Source organism: Mobula birostris, chromosome 26 (assembly GCF_030028105.1).
Source record: "Mobula birostris isolate sMobBir1 chromosome 26, sMobBir1.hap1, whole genome shotgun sequence".
Taxonomy (NCBI): Eukaryota; Metazoa; Chordata; class Chondrichthyes; order Myliobatiformes; family Myliobatidae; genus Mobula; species Mobula birostris.
The window spans coordinates 8,818,906-8,841,089 of NC_092395.1; the positions used below are offsets into that span (position 1 = coordinate 8,818,906).

The window sequence follows — 22,184 nt, forward strand, 5'->3', positions numbered from 1 at the left end:
GACAGCACAAGGCTACACTAGACTACGTAAAACAAACATAAAAACTACACTAGACTACAGACCTGCACAGGACTATATAAAGTGCACCAAACAGTGCAGGGCAGTATAATAATTAATAAACAAGACAATAGGCACAGCAGAGGACAAATTACAATATAATAATAAATGATGTAGATGTCAGTCTAGACTCTGGGTATTGAGGAGTCTGATGGCTTGGGGGAAGAAACTGTTACACAGTCTGGTCGTGAGAGCCCGAATGCTTTGGTACCTTTTGCCAGATGGCAGGAGGGAGAAGAGTTTGTCTGAGGGGTGCGTGGGGTCCTTCATAATGCTGTTAGATTTGCGGATGCAGCGTGTGGTGTAAATGTCTGTAATGGCGGAAGGAGAGACCCCAATGATCTTCTCAGCTGACCTCACTATCCGCTGCAGGGTCTTGCAGTCCGAGATGGTGCAATTCCCGAACCAGGCAGTGATGCAGCTGCTCAGGATGCTCTCGATACATCCTCTGTAGAATGTGGTGAGGATGGGGGGTGGGAAATGGACTTTTCTCAGCCTTCACAGAAAATAGAGACGCTGCTGGGCTTTCTTTGCTATGGAGCTGGTGTTGAGGGATCAGGTGAGATTCTCCGCCAGGTGAACACCAAAAAATTTGGTGCTCTTAACGATCACTATGTTGGAGCCATCGATGTTCAGCAGAGAGCGGTCGTTCCGTGTCCTCCTGAAGTCAACAACCATCTCTTTTGTTTTGTTCACATTCAGAGACAGGTTGTTGGCTCTACACCAGTCCGTTAGCTGCTGCACCTCCTCTCTGTATGCTGACTCGTTGTTCTTGCTGATGAGTCCCACTACGGAATTATGGATTATGGATTTACTGAGTACACCTGCAAGAAAATGAATCTCGGGGTTGAATATCGTGACATCAACGTACTTTGGTGATAAATTTACTTTGAACTTTGATCTTCTTAATCTCATCACTGCTACTGGGGCAGTGGTAACCAGCAGCATCTCCGCAGTGTCGTCTCCCTGGGCCTGTCTTTCTAGTCCAGCTGTAGCCCATCTATACATCTTCGAGGTGAAGATCCTTCCACCCCAGGGTGAGGTCCTATCACCATCGAGCTAGCCTTCTTCCCCTCCCTTCCCTCCCCCCTCACTTTTTATTCTGGCCTCCTAACCCTTCCTTTCCAGTCCTCCGCGATGGTCATCTCCATGGCGCTGAGGCTGAAGACTGCGCTGGCTGCTGTGCTCCATGTCCACTAATGTGATGAACTGCTAAGCGAGGCTTTGGGCCCACTCTGGGGTTCAGATCTGAGGATTCAATTTTGGTTCAGGGTGCCGTTGTCGTTCACTTCAATAGTTTGCATGTTTTGTACTTTTTTTTCCAAATTGGGTCCTTTCAGGTTTCTTGCAGATCTCAAGGTTGTATAATTTACATATTCTGTGATAATAAGTGAATCTTGAATAAAAGGCTAAAGAGATGCTGGATACTATTTGATGACCCGCCACTCCACGTATCCCAATGACCTCTTCATACAGCAACCTCTCCACCACATTTTCCTGTTATTTCCACATTTATCTGTAAACAAGCCATCCTCCTCCCTGATAAATGTCTGAGCCAAACCACCAAATTGGCATTAGGGCTTTTCCTCATCATCTGAAATTGAAATCAATCTTGCTAATTAAAAAAAAATCCAGAAAGAAATAGTGCACAATTGTATTTATTGTTGATAATTTACACAAGAAAATACCATTTCACAGAAATGGAACATAAATTAGTGCAGGTTCAACAGAATTGCTGCATCCTTTATAAACTTATAATATAAACTCTTAAATCAAACAGAGCCCCATTATGAATGATTGCATTAACATTTGAAAATACTGTAAAATTGGAATAAAACACAAATATAACAGAAGCAATGTTCATGCTGTTTACTGTTTTCCAAAGGCATTGTTAACTGTCAAGATTCTGAAGTAGGTGCTTTCCCAGGTTCTTTTTGGTGGCTACTGCGAAGCGGGTTTCTTCCCCTGCTCTCCTCACCCACAAGCAAACTTGCAACCCTTAGCTGACCCAGCACTCCAGACTAGCCAAAGGCAGATAACCCACAGCACATCACTGGAGTATTACAAACTGTTAGAATTTTGTAGAATACTAGGTTTAGATATCATTGTGCTAAAGCATAATCAAATTAATTAAGTTTATTCTATTTAAGTTCCATTTTAAAATGCGAGAGATTCTGTAGATGCTAGAAATCTTGAGCATCACACACAAAATGCTGCGGAACTCGGCAAGTCAGGCAGCATTTGTGAAAGGGACCACGAGTCTTAGCTCAAAACATGAACTTTTTAAAAAATGTTTCTTGCCCCTCTGGGCATCTAGGACCAGATATAGAATTGGAATGACTGGATAAAATGGGCTTATGTTTGGATTAAGAGTGTTAGGGCAATGATTTTAGTTAGTGAAATAAATACAAGTTCATTCTTCATGTACCTATACCTTCATTTTCAAAAAAAAGTGCATGCCCTACAGAACTATCTTGATGCTGGAAGTGGGATATCATGCTCATTATTTCTGAATGTAGAATTTATTTGTATTATGTTTTTAGTCTTGACCTCCAATCTTTCCTTTCTAATCACGGGTTAAAATCAGGATTTATTATTGGACTGAGGAAAAAATTATGAATAAAGTACTGTGACAATATTAGGTTGTTAGACCCAGTGAGATTAAGTATTGTGATCAGGTTTTTTTTAAAAAAGGGAAATTTCTGTTAATATATAACTTTTAACAGAGTTTATATTTATAAACTTGACTAGATCACAAGTTAGCTTGTGTTGTATTTTCCCCCCAACACAATGAAGTTTATGCTGAGACCCACTGAAAAATCATCTTCAGTATTATCTATTGTTCCTGCTTCATTTGTCCTTGCGAGGACCTAAAATGAGCACGTCAACATTTCATACCTTCTAGATGTGTGAATTTACTTCTCACTTCATTCCAATCACTCTTAATTACCAAATACCACAAAGCGTGGCTCCATTTTGTGCTAACAGTGAAACTTGAAATGCAGTCAATTTGTAATAGGTAATCTGTATGGCAGATGACAAATTATGAAAGTTGTTAGTGGAGTGCAAGTCATCATAAAGGTGCCAGGAGACCTTTCTCTTTGAATTAAACCCGTTGCATAGTTCCATATATTTCATACATTTCTAAATTTCAGAAGCTGCAGTAAGCTGTAAAGTTCCAAGTGAGAATGTTATGTAAATAGTAATATAATGTAATATAGATCATAGGGCATAATAGAATACACTCAAAGCAGCAAGATGAGCTGGAATTTCTTCACTAATTGATAAATATTTAGAGGCCTCTAACCCTGATAACCAAAACTGAGTATAAAGGTTTAGTTTAATAGATTTTTAAAAACTTAAGGATTTCATGGTTGCAGTGTTTGAGTAGGAGAGAAATTTGGATATCAACTGTAAATTTATTAAAGGACAGAACAGGTTGAGGATTTTAAAAACAATTTTAAAAAGTTTAAAACCCAAATTTGTTTCTTTCTGAAATCTGATGTATTGAACAAATTTGTACAATGTATATAAACTTGACGTGCAGCGAATGTTGAGGAAAGTTTAGTTTCTCGTTTGTAATTTGGTCGCATATATTTGCTTCTATTGTTCACAGCATTTTTAAAAAATATTTCTTTCATTCTAGTTTCAGGTTGAGTATTGCATATATGACAGTCAGAATTCAATCACTTCAGAATTGAATTAAACTACACTTGCAATTCCCACTGCAGCAAGCAGTTAACCAGGACTATTCTGCAGTCATTTATTTTCATCTTCACAATAAACTTGGGTAAACATATCTAAATTCAAATATACAGCTTAACTTCTATCTTCTACAGCACGGAGACCAAATCCCCAACAGCATTAACTTTGCATAGTTAATGTTTCCTTGTCCATGTAAACATTTCTCACGGTGGGAAACTTTCAAGATCTCCCTCCTCAAAAGTTCAAGGATTCCCCATGACGTCGTTTGCTGGTGCGCATCAGAAATTGGTCACGTAGCCTCAGACGTAGTTTCAGATCACCTCAAGCAGATGTGAAACTCACTTATTTTCCTTGAACCATCGAGTGCCACTTGCCTTAAAATAGTAGACTATTCTTACAAATGGCTCTATGTAATAAGTACAGCACCATTTAAAAAAAAAGTTATAATGTCCACTGGTCATGCAATTGAAGGGCAAGGGTGCAAATCCACATCTTTAGGAGGCTTGGTCCAACTTTATGTTCTTTTGTACCTGCACAAAGCAGAGGTAAATAATAATGATTAGTTAGAGGGTATTCACTAATAGAACTCAAATTTTGACAGAAGTATAATCAGTAAGTTTGCAAAATATACAAAATCAGGAAGTATTGACAATGAAGCTTATTGTAGATTACAAAACCTTGTTACCCCTTTGCTTCTCCTCACCTGCCTGTCATCTCAATCTGGTGCCCCTCTTCCTTCCCTTTCTCCTTTGATCCGCTGTCCTTCTATCAGATTCCTTCTTCAATCTTTTACCTTTTCTACCAATCACCTTCCAGCTTCTTGCTTCTTACCACCTCCCCCTCCCCCCATCTACCTTCCCCCTCGCCCATCACCTTCCAGCTTGTACTCCTTCCACGCCCCTCACCTCTTTACTCTAGCTTCCTCCCCCACCCTTTCCAGTCCTGAAGAAAGGGTCTTGGCCCAAAACGTTGGCTCTTTATTCTTCTCCATAGATGCTAACTGACCTGCCAAGTTCCTCCAGCATTTTGTGTGTGATACAAGATGATCTTGATCAGTTAGGGAAGTGGATGAAGGAGTGGTAAATAGACTTCAGTACAGCTAAGCACCAGGCAGCGCATTTTGGGAAGTCAAGCCAGCATAGAACTTGCACTACGAATGCAGGCCACTAGGGAGCACAATGGTGTGGAAGGACTTATGGGTGCAAATGTACAGTTCATTGGAAGTGACACCACAGGTAAGGACTCAGCACACGGGCTTTCATCTGTCAGGGCATTGAGTATAGGAGTTGGCACGTTTTGTCGCGGTTATACAAGCCACTGGTGAAGCCCCACTTGGAGTACTGTGTTTAGTTTTGCTTGCCCTGTTATAGGAAGGATGTAGTTAGACTGGAAAGAGTGCAGAAAAGATTTGAGGATGTTACCAGGACCAGAGAACCTGTTTTATAGGGAAAGGTAGCCCATGTCAGGTCTTTATTTCTTAGAACGTAGGAGAATGAGGGGCGATCTTGCAGAAATATTTAAGGTTATGAGACACTTAGATGATGTGGGTGATAAGCCTTTTCTCTAGGGGAAATTAGTGGGCCTAGATTTAGGGCACGGGTACCAACCTTTTTTAAAATGCCATTGACCAATACCATTAAGCAAGGGGTCTGTGGACTCCCAATTGGGAACCCCTGATTTAGGGCAAGAGGGATATATTTTAAAGGGATCTGAGGGACAACGAACAGCCAGAAGTGGTTGAAATAAGTACAGTATCATTTAAACAGCACTTGACTCACAGATACATGGGCAGAACATGAAAAATGGTACTAACTGGATAGGCACCATGGTCAGCACGGACCGGTTAGATTTAAAGTTCTGTATCATGCTATATTTCTCATAACTCAATGAAAATTGCATTTGATTCTGTAAGATATCTACCATTTAACACCTGTTAAAGAAACATAATTTAATATGTTCAAAATTAATACATTAAGTAGAACTTTTCATAAGCTACTCCATTAGGGAGTGCATGGATGCTTATCAATATCTTTAACTTTTTATTCCCATTTATCATATCTACTTGGTTTCTTCTTTTATTAGCTCTCTCATCCTTAACCTTAAGATAGAATGAAGTTCAGACAGAATACGGATCTGCACACTGATTTTGTGTCCATTGTTGTAATGTTTATCTACAGCTAAGTTTCATTCTTGGGTCAAAAGTTGTAACTACCTCCGAGTCAGAATTATGGAGCAGACAACTTTTTCACAAAGCATGGATATTTGCTGAAATCTTAAAATGATTAAAAAGATAAATGGTGCAAAATAAAGATGATAATGAGTTACATCTACACAATTGTTCAAAGCAGAATCATTAGCTGAAATTAAGAAAAGTAATGCAGATATGAAAAGGCTAAACTTTAAATTAAAACAACTGGGAATGCTTGTTATCTAAATAATTAATAACAAAAACACAAGAGATTCTGTAGATGCTGGAGGAACTCAGCAGGTCAGGCAGCATCTATGGAAAAGAGTAAACAGTCGATGTTTCAGGCCTAGGCATTCTCCAGTTCACCAGTTACTCTTTTCCATAGACGCTACCTGACCTGCTGAGTTGCTCCAGCATTTTGTGTGTGTATCTAAATGATTGTTTTGAGGCTGTAAATTGCTCAGGCAGAAGATGAAATGGTCTTCCTCAGTTTTCCTTTGAGCTTCATTGCAATGGTTCCCAACCTGGGGTCCATGGATCCCTTGCTTTATGGTATTGGTCCAGGTATAAAAAAAAGTTGGGAACCCCTGGTGTAAGAGGAGGATAAAAAACTTTGGAATATGATCAAAAGAAAAGTCACAGTCAAAGCTTGCAAACAGAATGGAGGTATTCCTCAGAACATTTACCCAACCCGTGTTTGGTCCCTAAAGCAGACAAGACAATATCATGAACAAACACTGGCAGCGTTGTAGAGACAGCAAGGAAGATTACACCAGGATATAGATTAGCTGAGCAGAGCATTGGTAGATGGAACTTAATTCTAACAAGTGCAAGGTCATGCATTTTGGGAAGTCATATAGGAATAGGTCATGTACAGTAAAAGGAATGTTGATGAACAGAGAGGAGCCTTCTGCTCCAATTCTATTTTCCCTGAAAGTGGCAACAGGTCAAGAGTGTTGAAGGTTTATGGCATGCTAGATTGCAGGCTTTATGAGGCATTGATCAGACTACACTTGGAGTATTGAGAGTGGTTTTGGGCCAATTAACTAAGAAAACCTATGCTGGCATTGGAGAGGGTCCAGAGGAGGTTCACAAGAATTATTCCAGGAATGAAAGTGTTAATGCACGAGAAGTGTTTGATGGCTCTGGGCCAGTACTTGATGGAGTTTAGAAGATCAGGGGGAATCTCACTGTAACCTATTGAATATTGAAAGGCCAAGATAGAGTGAATGTGGAGAAGACGTTTCCTATAGTGGGTGAGTCTAGGACTAGAGGGCACAGCCTCAGAATAGAGGAACGTCCATTCAGAACAGAGATGAGGAGGAATGTCTTTAACCAGAGGGTGGAAAATGTGTGGAATTCATTGCCAAGGATTGGTGAGGAGGTCAAGTCATTGTGTATATTTAAAGTGGAGGTTGATAGGTTCTTGATTACCCGGGGTGTCAAAGGTCACAGGGAGAAGAGAGGAAAATGGGGTTGAGAAGGATAATAATTCAGCCATGATGGAACAGCAGAGGAGTCTCAATGGACTGAATGGCCTAATTCTGTTCTTCAGTCTAGCTTTCATAGGTAAAGGTACAAACTGTAAGAGTTAAGGTGTGGTGTTGAAACTTTACAAAACTATGGTTAAGTGGTACTTGGAGTATTAAGTACTATTCCAGGATATGATTGTGCTGGGAAGAGTGCAGAGAACCTTTTCCAGAATATTGCCTGGATTGGAAGACATTGGTTGGGGGGGGGGGGGGGGGAGTTGAGAGGTGATCTGTTAGAAATAAGATTGAGAATAATAGATAGTAAACATCTTTTCCTCATGTAGAGGCATCAAAAACATGAGGGCATAGATTTAAGGTGAGGGGGGAGAAAGAGCTTTCAAGGGAAGCAGAGGGGTTTGTTTTGCCCAGACATTGGTTGATACGTAGTCAACAAAATGGTGTTCAGAATACTGAAGTCCGTCCACTAATTGGCTTCCTGAATACTCTTTGAAGTGATTAGTCAAATTCATTTGCTCTTTTTTTCCTAAATAAGACAAACCGTCCACAGAGCTGACAGCAAAAATATTTCCTTGTCTATAGACAACTTCTATGCACAAGTATTTTCACTTAATTCAGCTTTAAGCAGTTGTACCTTTGCACCAAAAAATTTTAATTCAATAGAAGCAATAGAAATCCTTCAAAATCCAATGCTAATATTGCATCTATTCAGTAATAATGCCTTGGACAGTTTCAGCTTCTCAAGTATCTAACCTTAACATAGCTAACCTTAACCAATAGGTACATTCAGACACATTTTATGTTGCCGCACAAGCTGTGTGCTACATTCTACTATAAAATTCATTACTATATCACCAATGAACTGGTGGGAAGATGGCGGCGCGACGCAGCTCACAGCGGCCACTCCGATGGTGATGTCTGTTATTTGTCAAGTAGGGTGCCGTGCACAATCCTGATTTGATGGAGATGGACGTGAGAGCACAGAGGAACATCTGGTGAAACTTCTGAAATGCCTTCTTCACTGCTGCTGCTACTGTGTGGTCCAGAATCTCCGGAGAAGGCCCCAAGTCCTCGGCTTTGCTTGTTGTTCAGCGGCCGGGGCGGGGTCGAAGTGCTCGGCAGAGGATGGTGCTCGGAGAGGCTGTGTCGGAGGGGCTGGTCGGAGGCTCGAAGTTTTCCGACGGACTTAGAGTCCGCTGCGGTCGGGTGCTTCCAATGGTGCTGCATCGGCAAGTTGGCGGTGCTTGGAGGTTCATGGCGGGTAGAGTTTCTCCCTTCTGCCGATTGCGTGAGATGATGAGGCTATCGGGACTTAGAGACTTTTTTTAAACCGTGCCCATGGTCTGCTCTTTATCAAATTGCTGAATTGCTTTGCAGTGTTGTAACTATATGTTATAATTATGTGGTTTTGTCAGTTTAGTCTTGGTTTGTCCTGTGTTTTCTTGTGATATCATTCTGGAGGAACGTTGCATCATTTTTTAATGTATGCATTTCTAAATGACAATAAACGAAAACTGAACTGAAACTGAACTGAACTGAGTTTCCACGTTACACGTCTAGCTTCATTCAGTAATAGAGGAAGAACTTCTAACCTTGTCATCTTCTGCATTTACTTGCTTTGTGTATGAATTTCTGGCCAGGCTCCCATGGACATCAGTTGCTCCTCAAGGGCTACAATTCTTAGGCCGATGTACCCTGAAGAAATCAGCAACAGTAGCACCCTGAAAAAGGAAGCAAAGGATTGACATTAAAACTCAGATTCCTGCAAACATTCGAATCATTTATTGAACTTTATATAACTAAATCACTTTTACAGGTGTTATTCTCCATGCAAACACAGAACAGCATATTCTATAATGATGGTCATAATGATTACCTCCATGTAATGTTAGAAAACATTTGAGACATTTTTGGTTGAGACAGATACACTAACAATTTCAATATTTGTCAGAAGAACATGGATAGGGTTTTAGTGTGCTTATGTACTAATCACTGGTAAATGGGGCGAGCTTGAACAGTACCATGAACTGGCGTGCGCGAGTTGGGCCAAAAGGCTAGTTTCCATGCTGAACCATGTACAAATGCATCGTTCACTGAAAGTGACACCATAGGTCGAGACTCAGCACACTGGCTTTCATCTGTCAGGGCACTGAGTATTAGAGATGGCACATTATTTTGCAGTTATACAAGCTGTTGGTGAAGTCGCACTTAGAGTGCTGTGTTCAGTTTTGTTTGCCCTGTTATGGTAAGGATGTGGTTAAACTGGAAAGAGTACAGAAAAGATTTGAGGACATTACCAGAACCAGAGAGCCTGAGTTATAGGGAAAGGTTGCCCAAGTCAGGTCTTTATTGCTTAGAACATAGGAGAATGAAGGGAGATCTTGCAGAAATATTTAAGGTTATGAGACGCTTAGATGAGGTGGTTGGCAAGTCTTTTCTCTAGGGGGAACTAGTGGGCATAGACATTGGGCGAGAGGGATAGAGAGAGGTATAGATTTAAAAGGAAGCTGAGGGACAATGAGCTGACAGAAGTAGTAGTTCAGGCAAGTACAATATCATTTAAACAGCACTTGGGTAGGTACATGGAAGGCAATAAATAAACACAAGGGTAATTGTCCCACTGCTCGCATACTGATGCTCTAACCATTGTTACTACACTGTCAGTGGTCAAGGACCATAAAACAGGTCCCTCAGAGTAGTACACCAGATTAGCAGGCAAGGAAGAAAATGCCTTTCCACCCTCCATTTGGTCTTTCTTTTGGGATAGAAATTGCAATTCTGTTTAGAAGCCCAAATCAGGACTTGGGCTGACTGGACACTTTATTAGCTACAAGAGTGGAGCCTGGTGTAGTCTCCTGCTGCTCTCACCCATCCAGTTCAAGGTTCGACCTGTTGTGCGTTCAGAGATGATCTCCTGCACACCACTGTTGTAATGCATGGTTATTTGAGTTACTGTCGCCTTCCTGTCAGGTTGACCCAATCTGGACATTCTCCTCTGACCTCTCTCATTAACAAGGCTTTTTTGCCCATAAAGCTACCACTCACTGGATTTTTTTTTTTTGTTTTTCCACCATTCTGTAAACTCTAGAGACTGTTAAGCATGAAAATCCCGGGAGATCAGCAGCTTCTGAAATACTTAAACCACCCCACCTGGCACCAACAAACATTCTACAGTCAAAGTCACTTAGATCATATTTCTTCCCTATTGTGATATTTGGTCTGAACAACATCTGAACCTCTTGACCATGTCTGCATGCTTTTATCCATTGAGTTGCTGCCACATGATTAATTGATTATATATTTGTATTAACAAGCAAGAGTACAGGTCTACTTAATACAATGGCTACCGAGTGTATAGTCAATAGGATTTGTATCTCGAAGGTCCCACAACCATAAGTAGGTAGTATGTTGGCTTCCTGGCAAAAAGCTGCTGTGAATCTGGGCATTGGCTAGTTTTGGGTAGTTAGCCCGCAGTTTGTGGTAGGAGGGATACATTCTACTGAAATACCGTATTTTGGTAATATTCTGAGAGTTTTTTTTTTAAATCAAAAATGTTGTAGGATCTCTTAACCAAAGCTAAAGTACAGCTAGGGATTTGTGTGAAATACATACAGAAGGATGTAGATGATGATGAGTGTATTAAAAGCAGTCGATTCATGAAAAGCAGCAAAGGATTTCATTTTCTTTGTCACTCTGGTAAACCAGGAGTTGCCTGTAAGAGGGCAGATGAAAGCACCATTAAATTTTCTTAGAGAAGCAATTTTTTTTTTGCAAAACAAGTTTTCATTGGAAACAGGGTTTTAATTTGAAGTAAACTCGCATGAATTGTCCAGTTTTCCCATACATCCAAAGCTTAAAAGTCAATTTATTATCAATATATGTCACCATACGCTACTGAGATTTCTTGCAGGCACTCACAGTAGAACCAAGAAATACAGAATTATAGAATTAATGAAAAACTACACACAAAGACTGACAAACAACCAATGTGCAAAAGAAGAAACTGTGTAAATACAACTGAGTTAGTAATAATAAACAAACAATATTGAGGACATGATTTCTAGAGTCCTTGAACGTGAGTCCATAGGCTCTGAAATCAGCTTGGCATTGAAGTGAATCAAATTATCCACGCAGGTTCAGGAATCTGATGAATGAAGGGTAATAACTGTTCCTGAACCTGGTAATGTGGGACCCAAGGCTTCTGTACCTCCTTCCTGATGGCAGCAGTGAGAAGAGAGGATGGCCTGCATGGTGGGGGGGGGGGGGGGGGGGTCGGGCGGGGTCCTCTCAATGATGGATGCTGCGTTCTCGAGGCAGCGTTCCTTGTGGACGTGCTCAATGGCAGGGAGCAGTGCATTGTCCATCCTTGAGAAGGCAACGGACAGCCAATCGCAATACTGCCTAATATCTCATGGCAGAGAGCCACTATTTCAACTTATGCTAAACCAAATCCCAGACTATAAATGTAGATTTGTATTCCGGATTGGTAAAAGTGCAACTCAATTAAAACAAGAAAAGAAAATTCTAGAAGTACTCAGGAAAACAGAGCGAGTTTTGGACATCGACACAATAAACTTTCACCTGACCTTTCACTAGTTCTCATAAAAGTCATAAACCTGGAACATGGGTCCCTGCACTTGGTTGGAGACAAAGGAAAAGATGTTTAAGACAACTTACACGGGAAGGAAAGAACCAGAGGTGTTTCAGGAATGCTCCAAAATAGAACGAGCAGTTCTGCAGCTTAATAATTAGAATCAGGTTGGCCTGGTGACCGAACATTTTAGATTCCCATTTCCATTCTGATTTTTTTTATTTCAAAATATACTTTATTCAAAAATAAATATATACAATAAACCATTCAATAACTTTTCATCCCTTACATACGTTTCCATTATAGTCAGTCCATATCCGTATTTATAGCCACCCACGTGGCACTCCAGTAGTTCAGCTTACCACATCATTGTTGAGGGGTATACTCCCCGCCCACCGACCCCTCCCACTCCCACGGGTGGAGAAACCTATACTGTGGTCCTTCCCCACCGGGCCCTTGCGGTGTCTGCACCAAGTTTCAGTGCGTCCCTCAGCACGTACTCCTGCAGCCGAGAGTGTGCCAGTCGGCAGCATTCTCCCACGGACATCTCCATGTGCTGGTAGATCATCAAGTTTCAGGCCGACCAAAGAGCGTCTTTCACCGAGTTGATGATCTGCCAGCAGCACCGGATGTTGGTCTCCGTGCGCGTCCCCGGGAACAGCCCGTAGATCAGAGAGTCCTCTGTTACGCAGCTGATGGGGATGAAACGTGACACTAGCCCGTCCATCCTTCCCCACACCCTCTTTGCGAACTGACAGTGTGCAAAGAGGTGGGTCACAGACTCCTCCTCACTGCAGTCCTCCCGTGGTCAGTGGGGTGCGGAGACGACGTTCCGGGCGTACAGGAGGGCTCTGACTGGGAGGGCCCCTCTCACCGCCAGCCAGGCGAGGTCTTGGTGCCTGTTGGTGAGATCTGGCGATGAGGCATTTTGCCAGATGAACTGGACAGTCTGCTCAGGAAACCACCCCACTGTGTCCATCACGTCCTTCTCCTGCAGTGCCTGCAGGACACTACGTGCCGACCACTGCCTGATGGCCCTGTGGTCAAAGGCGTTCTCCTGGAAGAACCTTGCTACGTAGGACAGGTATGCCGGCAACAACCAGCTGACTGGGGCGTTGCGCGGGAGTGGGGCCAGACCCATCCTTCGTAGCCAGGGCGACAGGTAGAACCTGGGTACATAGTGGTACTTGGTGCCCACATACCTGGGCTCTACACACAACCTGATGCAGCCACATACGAAGCTGGCCATCAGGGTGAGGGCAACATTGGGGACATTCTTGCGCCCATTGTCCAGGGACTTGTGCGACGGTCCGTCTCACCCGCTCCACCTTGGATCCCCAGACGAATCTGAAGACAGCCCGGGTGATTTCCGAGCTGCAGGAGCAGGGGACGGGCCACACCTGCGCCAAGTACAGCAGCCCTGAGAGCACCTCACACCTGATGACCAGGTTCTTGCCCGTTATCGACAGGGAGCGCTCTCCCCACAGTCCCAGTTTCTGTTTCACCTTGGCAGTCCGCTCCTGCCAGTTCTTGTTGCACGCCTCAGCCCCTCCGAACCAGATCCCCAACACCTTCACATGGTCAGACCTGATGGTGAAGGGGACGCTGGATCGGTCGGGCCAGTTGCCGAAGAGCATGGCTTCGCTCTTCGTGCGGTTGACCCTGGCCCCCGACGCTAGCTTGAACTGTTCGCAGGTGCCAATCAACCTGCGAACTGACCTCGGATCAGAGCAGAAGACAGTGACGTCATCCATGTACAGGGAGGTTTTCACTTGGGTCCCTCCACTGCCTGGCAGCGTCACCCCTCTTATGCCCTCATCCCTCCTGATGGCTTCCGCAAAGGGTTCTATGCAGCAGACAAGCAAGACAGGGGGAGAGGGGACAGCCCTGCCTGACTCCAGACCTGATGGGGAAGCTGTCTGTTTTCCACCCGTTGACCTGGACTGCACTACGGATGTCTGTGTAGAGCAGTCTAATCCAATTCCGGATTCCCTCCCCAAATCCCATTTTGGACAGCACGTCCGCCATGTACGTGTGCGATATCCTGTCGAAGGCTTTCTCCTGGTCCAAGCTGACCAGGCAGGCGTCCACCCCACTGTCCTGCACGTAGGCGATGGTGTCCCTCAGCAGCGCGAGGCTGTCTGAGATCTTCCTGCCCGGTACAGCACAGGTTTGGTCCGGGTGGATCACCTGTCCCAGAGCAGACTTGACCCTGTTGGCGATAGCCTTGGACAGGATCTTGTAGTCCACATTCAGGAGAGAGATGGGTCTCCAATTTCTAATGTCCTCCCTTTCCCCCTTCTGCTTGTAGATGAGGGTTATGATGCCCTTCCTCATGGACTCAGACATGCTGCCGGCCAGAAGCATAGCGTTGTACACTTCCAGCAAGTCTGGGCCCATCCAGTTCCACAGAGCCGAGTACAACTCAGCTGGTAAGCCGTCGCTTCCGGGAGTCTTACATCAGTCCATGACCTCCTCTTGTACCAAGACAGCCCACCTCAGGGCGGAGAAGCAACGCCTTATATTCTCTCTAGGTACCCTCCAACCTGATGACATGAATATTGATTTCTTCTTCTAATGAACAAATTCCCCTTCCCCACCTCCATTCCTCATCTGACCTTTTACTACTTGTCACCTGCCTATGATTTACCACTGGGTCCCCTCCTCCTTCCCTTTCTTCTATTGTCCTCTCTTATCAGATCCTTTCTCCTCCACCCACCAGGCTTTGCCAATCACCTTCCAGCTAGCCTCTTCCCCTCCCCCCCTTTATTCAGGTATCTCCCCCCTTCCTTCTGTCCTGAAGAAGGGTGTCGGCATAAAACATCAACTGTTCACTCTTTTCCATAGACACTGCCTGACCTGCTGAGTTCCCCCAGCATTTTGTGTGTGCGTTGCTCAGAATCAGTTTTTTTTTAAAAATCACTGACAACCGTCATGAAATTTCTTGTTTTGCAGTAGTACACTGAAACATCAAATTCACAGAATTTGAAGGGCACTACTGTACTGTTAGCATGACACCATCGCAGCTCAAGGCTGTCGGAGTTCGGAGTCCAGTTCTGGCACCGTCTGTAAGGAGTTTATATGCTCTCTCTGTGATCACGTGGGTTTCCTCCAGGTGCCCCAGTTTCCTCCCACAGTCCCAAGACGCATGGGTTAGTAGGCTAGTTGGTCGTTGTAAACTGTCCTGGGGTTAAGTGGGTGGGCTGTTGGGGAGCGCAGCTCATTAGGCCGGAAAGGCCTGCTCCACGCTGTGCCCCTACCAATAAATACATTGCAGGGCCTGAGCGCCAGCCGGGTCTGACAGTGAATGTCCAAACCAATTGTTTTCCATACCCATCCGCTATTATTTAGTGAAACATTTGCACTAAATGACGGAGCGGACAAAGGGAATAAGAATAATGATTTTCATTGGCACTAGGGCACAGAGAGGTGGAAGCTAGGCTATAATTGAGCATCTTTCTGTATGATTAACAAGTGAGCATCCCACTTTGCTGCCGTTATGTCAGGTGATGCAGTAAATAACCTTTACCATTGCTGTGCAAAGTTTCTTCAATGGGTCGATCTCTCTGTCCTTGGTTCTCATTACAAAGAGCCTTATTTCTGGATACACCAGCAGAATCTGCACAAAGCCACAGGAAGAAAGACTATGTCGTCAGGGAATAATGTGCAAAAGACCCAGATTATTCTAAATGGAGCTAGTGATTACACAGCAAGTTTGGCAGCATCCATAAAGGAAGTACAAAACTTTCAAGACCAGGAACTTACGAAGGAACAGAAGGCAAAGAGAAATACAAACACATCAGAAGGACTCAATATTCAAAGGTGAACGGGATGGCTTAGAAGGCCGTTGTTCATTAAGGCTGTCATAGAGGAGGGGCAGGGAGGTAGTGGGGATATGCTCCCACCACCTACAAAATGTTCCCAATAGCATGCGTCTCAAATAGCCTCTGACAACCAAGTCTAGCTACTGGCCCTCACGTGTGGCTTAGCAACTAAGCCCAGTGGGATAGTTTCTACTGACAGGAGAAGATGCAAAGGCAGGTTACTGGTGCCGTAGAACTCTGATCTCAATTCTCCGCTGTCTTGTGGCCATCGCCGCTCGCGGGGAAGGCTTCACAAGTAAACCAAGGAACAGTCCAGAGCTGGAGTCCCTCAGGCAGTCCAAAGTTGAGTTCTATGCTGGCTGGCAACCGCTGCGACGCTGCTGGTGTCAAACAAACAGTCTCCGCTGTTCCTGTGGGTTCATCGGCCGACAGGCGGGAGGGAGCCGGCTTCGAGGGCAACAGGTTGCTCCCTATATCATACTGGCTTGCACGTAGGTAGACAGCTATGATACACAATCCACGATCAACCCCAACCAACGGACCCCTCAAGGGTTGCCATGGGTTTGTTAAACAAATGGTCCAGTGGTGACACACACACACACAGAGTTTTAATAAGTTTTGTCTTCAAAATCATACTGATGAAGTGGCAGCCAAACATCCTGAGTGCAATTAAACTATACACTCAAAGGCCGCTTTATTAGGTACTTCCTGTATTTAATAAAGTGGCTGCTGAGTATGTTCATGGTCTTCTGCTGCTGTAGCCCGTCCACTTCAGGGTGCGACGTGTTGTGCGTTCAGAGGTGCTCTTCTGCACACCGCTGTTGTAACACGTGGTTATGGTGCTACTGTCGCCTTCCTGACAGCTTGAACCAGTCTGGCCATTCTCCCCTGACCTCTCTCATCTACAAGTCATTTTCTACCACAGAACTACCACTCACTAGATGTAAACAAAAGTGATTCTGCAGATGCTGGAAATGCAGAGTAATACACCCAAAATGCTAGAAAAACTCAGCAGGTCAGGCAGCATCTACAGAAAGGAATAAACAGATGACATTTCAGGCAGAGGCCCTTCACCAGGAGCTCATGCACAACAGCCTCTAGAGCAGGAGTCCCCAACCTGGGCTCCACGCACCCCTTGGTTAATAGTAGGTGTCTACGGCATAAAAAAGGGGGTTGGGAATCACTGCTCAGGTTTACTATAAAACAAAATCTTCCAGAGACCAGCAGTTCTGTGGACAAAAACACCCTGTGCCAGACCAGTTCAAACTGACAGGAAGACACCAGTAACATGCTTTACAACAGTGATGTGCAGAAGAGCATCTCTGAATGCACAACATATCGAACCTTGAAGTGGACGGGCTACAGCAGCAGAAGACCACAGATATACCCTCAGTGGCCACTTTACTGGGTTAGAAGTACCGACTAAAGAGGTCACTGTGTGGAGCTGCACTGGGAGCAAATACCACGGACATTAATACAACTTCCGAGCCAGAACAGGCATTCTGTGACAATAGCATCAAATGTTTGGTCCCTACATTATAAATAGATTTTAGTGCTGCTTACTCGCAGTGGGCATTGGCTGTACTGAATCTTGAATGTAGTCAACAGTGTCCAGTTCTTGGCTATCGTCTTCGAGGCTAGATTGATTCAGTTCCTTTTGGGTGGAAAGACAAAAACAAACATTTCTTATTGTTAACTGGAATCCATTATTCAAATGTAGATAAAACCTCAGTTTACAGATAATCTTGAATAACAGTTGCAAGACTGCAAAGGATTAAGACACAGCAACATCATGCCGCAATATCACTGAAAAATTACTTGGGTATAAACTCACTGAGTATATTTAAAGCAGTGATCGATAAGTTTTTGATTCATAGGGGCACTAAAAAGTTAAGGGGGGGAGGGGGAGGATGGCAGTGAGAGGGATAATTAATTAGCCACAATGGAATGGCAGAAAAGACTCAATAGGCCAAATGGCTTAATTCTGATCATATGTATTAGCTAACATCTTTTTGTCTTTTATTTTCATGTTTTTTTAATTTCAAAATTCAAAGTAAATTTATTAAAGTATGTATGCATCACTACACAAAACTCTGAGATTCATTTTTTGTGAGGATACTCAATAAATCCATAGAATAATAATCAATGAAAGACCGCATCTACTTGGCCATTCAACCAGGGTGTAAAAGACCACTAACTCTGCAAATACAAAAATAACTAAGGAACAAACAAACAATGAATATTGAGAGCCTGGGATGAAGAGTCCTTGAAAGTCAGTGGGAACATTTCAATGACAGGGCAAGCGAAGTTGAGTGAAGTTATCTCCTTTGGTTCAGGAGCTTGATGGTTGAGGGGTGATAACTGTTCCTGAACCTAGTGGTGCGGGTCCGGAGGCTCCTGTACCTCCTTCCTGATGGCAGCAGCGAGGAGAAAGCACGGCCTGTGTGGTGGAGGTCCCTGATGATGGATGCTGCTTTCCTGCGACAGCATTTCGTGCAGATGTGCTCAGTTGTGGGGAGGGCTTTATCTGGGCTATATCCATTACTTTTGTAGGATTTTCTGTTCGAGGGTATTGGTGTTCCCATACCAGGCTGTGATGCAAGCTGTCAATATACTCTCCACCACACATCTATAGAAGTTTGTCAGAATTTTAGATGTTGTGCCGAATCTTTGCAAACTCCTGAAGAATGCAGTCGCTGCCGTGTTTTTTTCGTAATGGCGCTTACTGGTCCCCTGAAATTATAACACCAAGGAATTTAAAGCTACTGCCCCTCTGATGCAGACTGGCTGATGGACCTCCGGTTTCCTTCTCCTGATATCAATACTCAGCTCCTTGTTTGCACTTTACTCCATTGTAGAGCACTTTGAATTACATCACCCATTTGAAAAATGCTCCATAAATAAGTTATTATTCTTATTTATTACAGTCTCACATTACACTAAATTGTTGTAGATATTCTCACCTGTAATATTTTAGTTTCCGCCTCATAACTGTTTTCAGGTGTAAAAGCCTGAGGGCTCGTTGAGGAACTTGCATTCTGAAAAGATAGTAGCACAAATGTATAAATACAAGATCAGTTTTAGTTTGCATTATGGTACATGATGCAAACACGGATTTGGATCAGTTTGTTGTCATGTACACCAGGATGCCATGGAATTCCTTACTCGTGTGAAGCTCAGTAACAGTGAACTTGGTAATAACAAACAGTGACAAGTGCAAAAGAACAGAATGTGCAAATCTTCTTGTGTGTTGGAAACCATTTTTTAAGTGATACATTTTATAACATTTGTACATTTTAACAACGTGCATTTTTCACAGTACATCCCCACTCACTGGCAGAAAGCGGTAGAGCAGCTAAGTTTATCATTGGCTAAGTATTAGCACATTCACCCACGTGATGTAATTGCTTTAATTATGTACCCTACTAATTCATTCCTATCTGAGGAATTTTCTTTATCGTATTCATAAAAGTGATGGGTTTTTCAAAAGCCCCACCTTTTATTCCATTGTCTTACACCCCTAAGCATTTATTCCCCTCTTATTATAAATTCTCAGCTCTTCATTTAGTTTACTGACAAATTGTATAAATTGAAATTTTGGAATTAAGACTGTTCACCATTCTTGACTCCCAGAAGAACCCTGAGGATCAGAAATTGAACAGAGATCCAACATGTGCAATCTAACATGCTGGAAACAGAAGTAACAGAATAACCGAGGGGGCTAGAATTAGGAGTCAGAGAACAGAACTCTTGTATGATGGCATTCTCTCCGGGTGCTCCTGTTTCCTCCCACATTCCAAAGACAATTAATAGGTTAACTGGACAAATGGGTGTAATTTGGCAATTCGGATTCACTGGGTCAGAAGGGACTAAATAAATCTCTGACAGCACCTCCTGGAAGGGGGATGAGGAAGAGGTAATTATGCCACTTTTCTCCAATAGCAAAACATTTTTAAAATAAATACCAAATGGAAATTTACCTCCAGATTCAGGCAAACTGACTTCAGAACTTTAAAAGTCAAATCCCTCGATCTCAGTGCTCCAAATAAATGCTAAGGGAAAGAAAAATCAAAATACAGTTAGATCTCTGTAAACCATTGTTGCAATCCCAAATCATAAATGATTAAATAAAACCAAACTATGATACAATTAATAATCACAGATTTATATAAAGCCTTATGCAAATGCCTTGTATCATCAAAACCTCACAAAAGTAGTTGATGGGAGATATCTTCTATGCCACCACATGACACATACCCATGTTTCCAGTGTTGACACTGCTCGTAGCCAACAACAGCCTCATCCTCTGGCTACCACTGACTATAGACCACAGAGTACCCAACGGGTTAGCAAGGGTGTTGCTTATTGTGTGTGACTGTCGGCAATGTGTCTTTAAGCCTTGACCCTGCAGTAATGTTGTCTCGTTTGACTGCATTCATGAGTATTCACATCTGGTCAAATGACAATTAAACTTGAATTGAACTGAAGTGTTTCTGCAAGCTCCCAACTCAAAATGAATATGAAGTCAAACATTTGTTTAAAAATGTCCAGTGTCAGTGAACGTTTCACAAGAATGACCCAGCAATGAAAGGCTTAAAGTATGAAGGGTTTTCGATGGCTTTGGGCTTGTATTCAATGGACTAAAGGAAAATGAGAGGGGGGAAATCTCATTAAAACTGACTGAAAAGTCTGCTTAGACTGGACATGGACTGGATCTGGGACACAGCCTCCGAATAAAGGGATGTCCCTTTAACACTGAGATGAGGAGGAATTTCTTTAGCTAGAAGAAATTCATTGCCACAGAGGCTGCAAAAGCTAACGTATTAGGCATATTTAAGGCAGGAATTAATAGGTTCTTAATCTGTAAGGAGATTAAGGATTATGGGGAAAATGGGATTGAAAAATATATATTTTTAAATCATCTATGATTAAATCACGAACAGACTTGATAGGCCAAAATGGTCTCATTATGCTCTAATATCTTATGAAGATCTGTAAACAAGTGGGACAGGTAGCAGAGCTGCTGCCTCACAGTGCCAGAGACCCAGGTGTAATCCCATCCTCTGGTGTTGTCTACGAGGAGTTTGATACCTGCGTCTCTTCTCACATCCCACGGACAAGCAGGTTAGTCGGTTAAATAACCACTGCAAATTGCCCCTCGTGTGTAGGTGAGTGGTAGAATCTGGAGGAGTCGATAAGAATGTGACAAGAGTAAAAAGTATGGGTTTAATATAAGCTTAGTGTTAGAGGATGATTAATGGTCAGTGTAAATTTAGTAACATATACAAAATGCTGGAGGAACTCAGCAGGTCAGGTAGCATCTATAGAAAAGAGTAAGCAGTCAATGTTTCTTCATCAGGACTGGATGAATGGTCTCAGCCCAAAATGTCGACTGTTTACTCTTTTCCAGAGATGCTGCCTGACCTGCTGAGCTCCCCCAGCATTACATAGGTGTGCGTGTTGCACTGGACTAGCTTCCACGCCGTTTCATTCTATGACTAACACCAACAGCTTCAGCAAGTGGTGAGCCTATGGACAGTGTCTCATCAGTCAGTACACCATCTACTCTGGAGGGTCCCATTCTGCATTCAGGACCCAAGCACCCAGCAGAAGACCATTTCAGTGGGGCCCCAGGAACACGTGCGGGAAGATTACAATTAACAAAAGGTTTAGGCTATTGTGACAATGGCCTTAACAGGATATAAGCTTTATAAAGAGATGCTTCCAGTATACAAGACTGGCTTTTGTTGTACCAAAGCACAATTAAACTCAAAAACCACTTTGGTCAAAACCGATACAGTGCCATGTTAGCATAGCAGTTATCAGCTTGGAGTGTTCTGGAGTTCCGAGTTCAATTCCTTCGTCCTCTGCATGAGGTTTGTACGTTAATCCCGGGATCACATGGGTTTGCTCCAGGTGCTCCGATATCCTTCCAGAGTCCAAAGGCACACTGGTTAACATAGACATAGACATCTACAGCACATTACAGGCCCTTCGGCCCACAATGTTGTGCCGACCATGTAAGATTGGTAGGTTAATTGTCCTGTGATTAGTCTGGAGTCACTGGGTGACCCGGCTCATTGGGCTGGAAGGGCTTGTTCCGCGCTGTCTCTCTAAGTAAAATGACTAAACTCAAAAAACCATTTCACTCAAAACATATTCTAGGGAAAACTTGCCTTCTCTCCTTCTGACGTTTTGATACAAAGGGCACTGGGAACAAGGAAGGCTATGTTCTGCTTCTTCAACACAACCACATCAGTGACTGGAACAACAAGCTGGACAGAAAGACAAATTAAAAGTTAGATGATGCCTCCTCTGCTCCTTAACCC

General features: G+C 43.2%; 1 protein-coding gene across 2 annotated transcripts in view; it reads right to left on the reverse strand.

Moving 5' to 3' along the window:
• Positions 1 to 1,708: 1,708 nt before the first annotated feature.
• Positions 1,709 to 22,184, reverse strand: part of LOC140188034 (GRAM domain-containing protein 2A-like) — a 118,947-nt gene continuing 98,471 nt past the window's right edge. For both annotated transcript variants that reach the window (XM_072243935.1, XM_072243936.1), the window contains exons 7-13: positions 22,032 to 22,130; positions 19,836 to 19,907; positions 18,819 to 18,893; positions 17,419 to 17,509; positions 11,053 to 11,152; positions 9,033 to 9,161; positions 1,709 to 4,292 (exon numbers count right to left, since the gene is read on the reverse strand). In XM_072243935.1, coding sequence (XP_072100036.1) covers positions 9,050 to 9,161; positions 11,053 to 11,152; positions 17,419 to 17,509; positions 18,819 to 18,893; positions 19,836 to 19,907; positions 22,032 to 22,130 — 549 coding nt within the window. In that variant the 3' untranslated portion in view covers positions 1,709 to 4,292; positions 9,033 to 9,049. The remainder of the gene's footprint in view (positions 4,293 to 9,032; positions 9,162 to 11,052; positions 11,153 to 17,418; positions 17,510 to 18,818; positions 18,894 to 19,835; positions 19,908 to 22,031; positions 22,131 to 22,184) is intronic.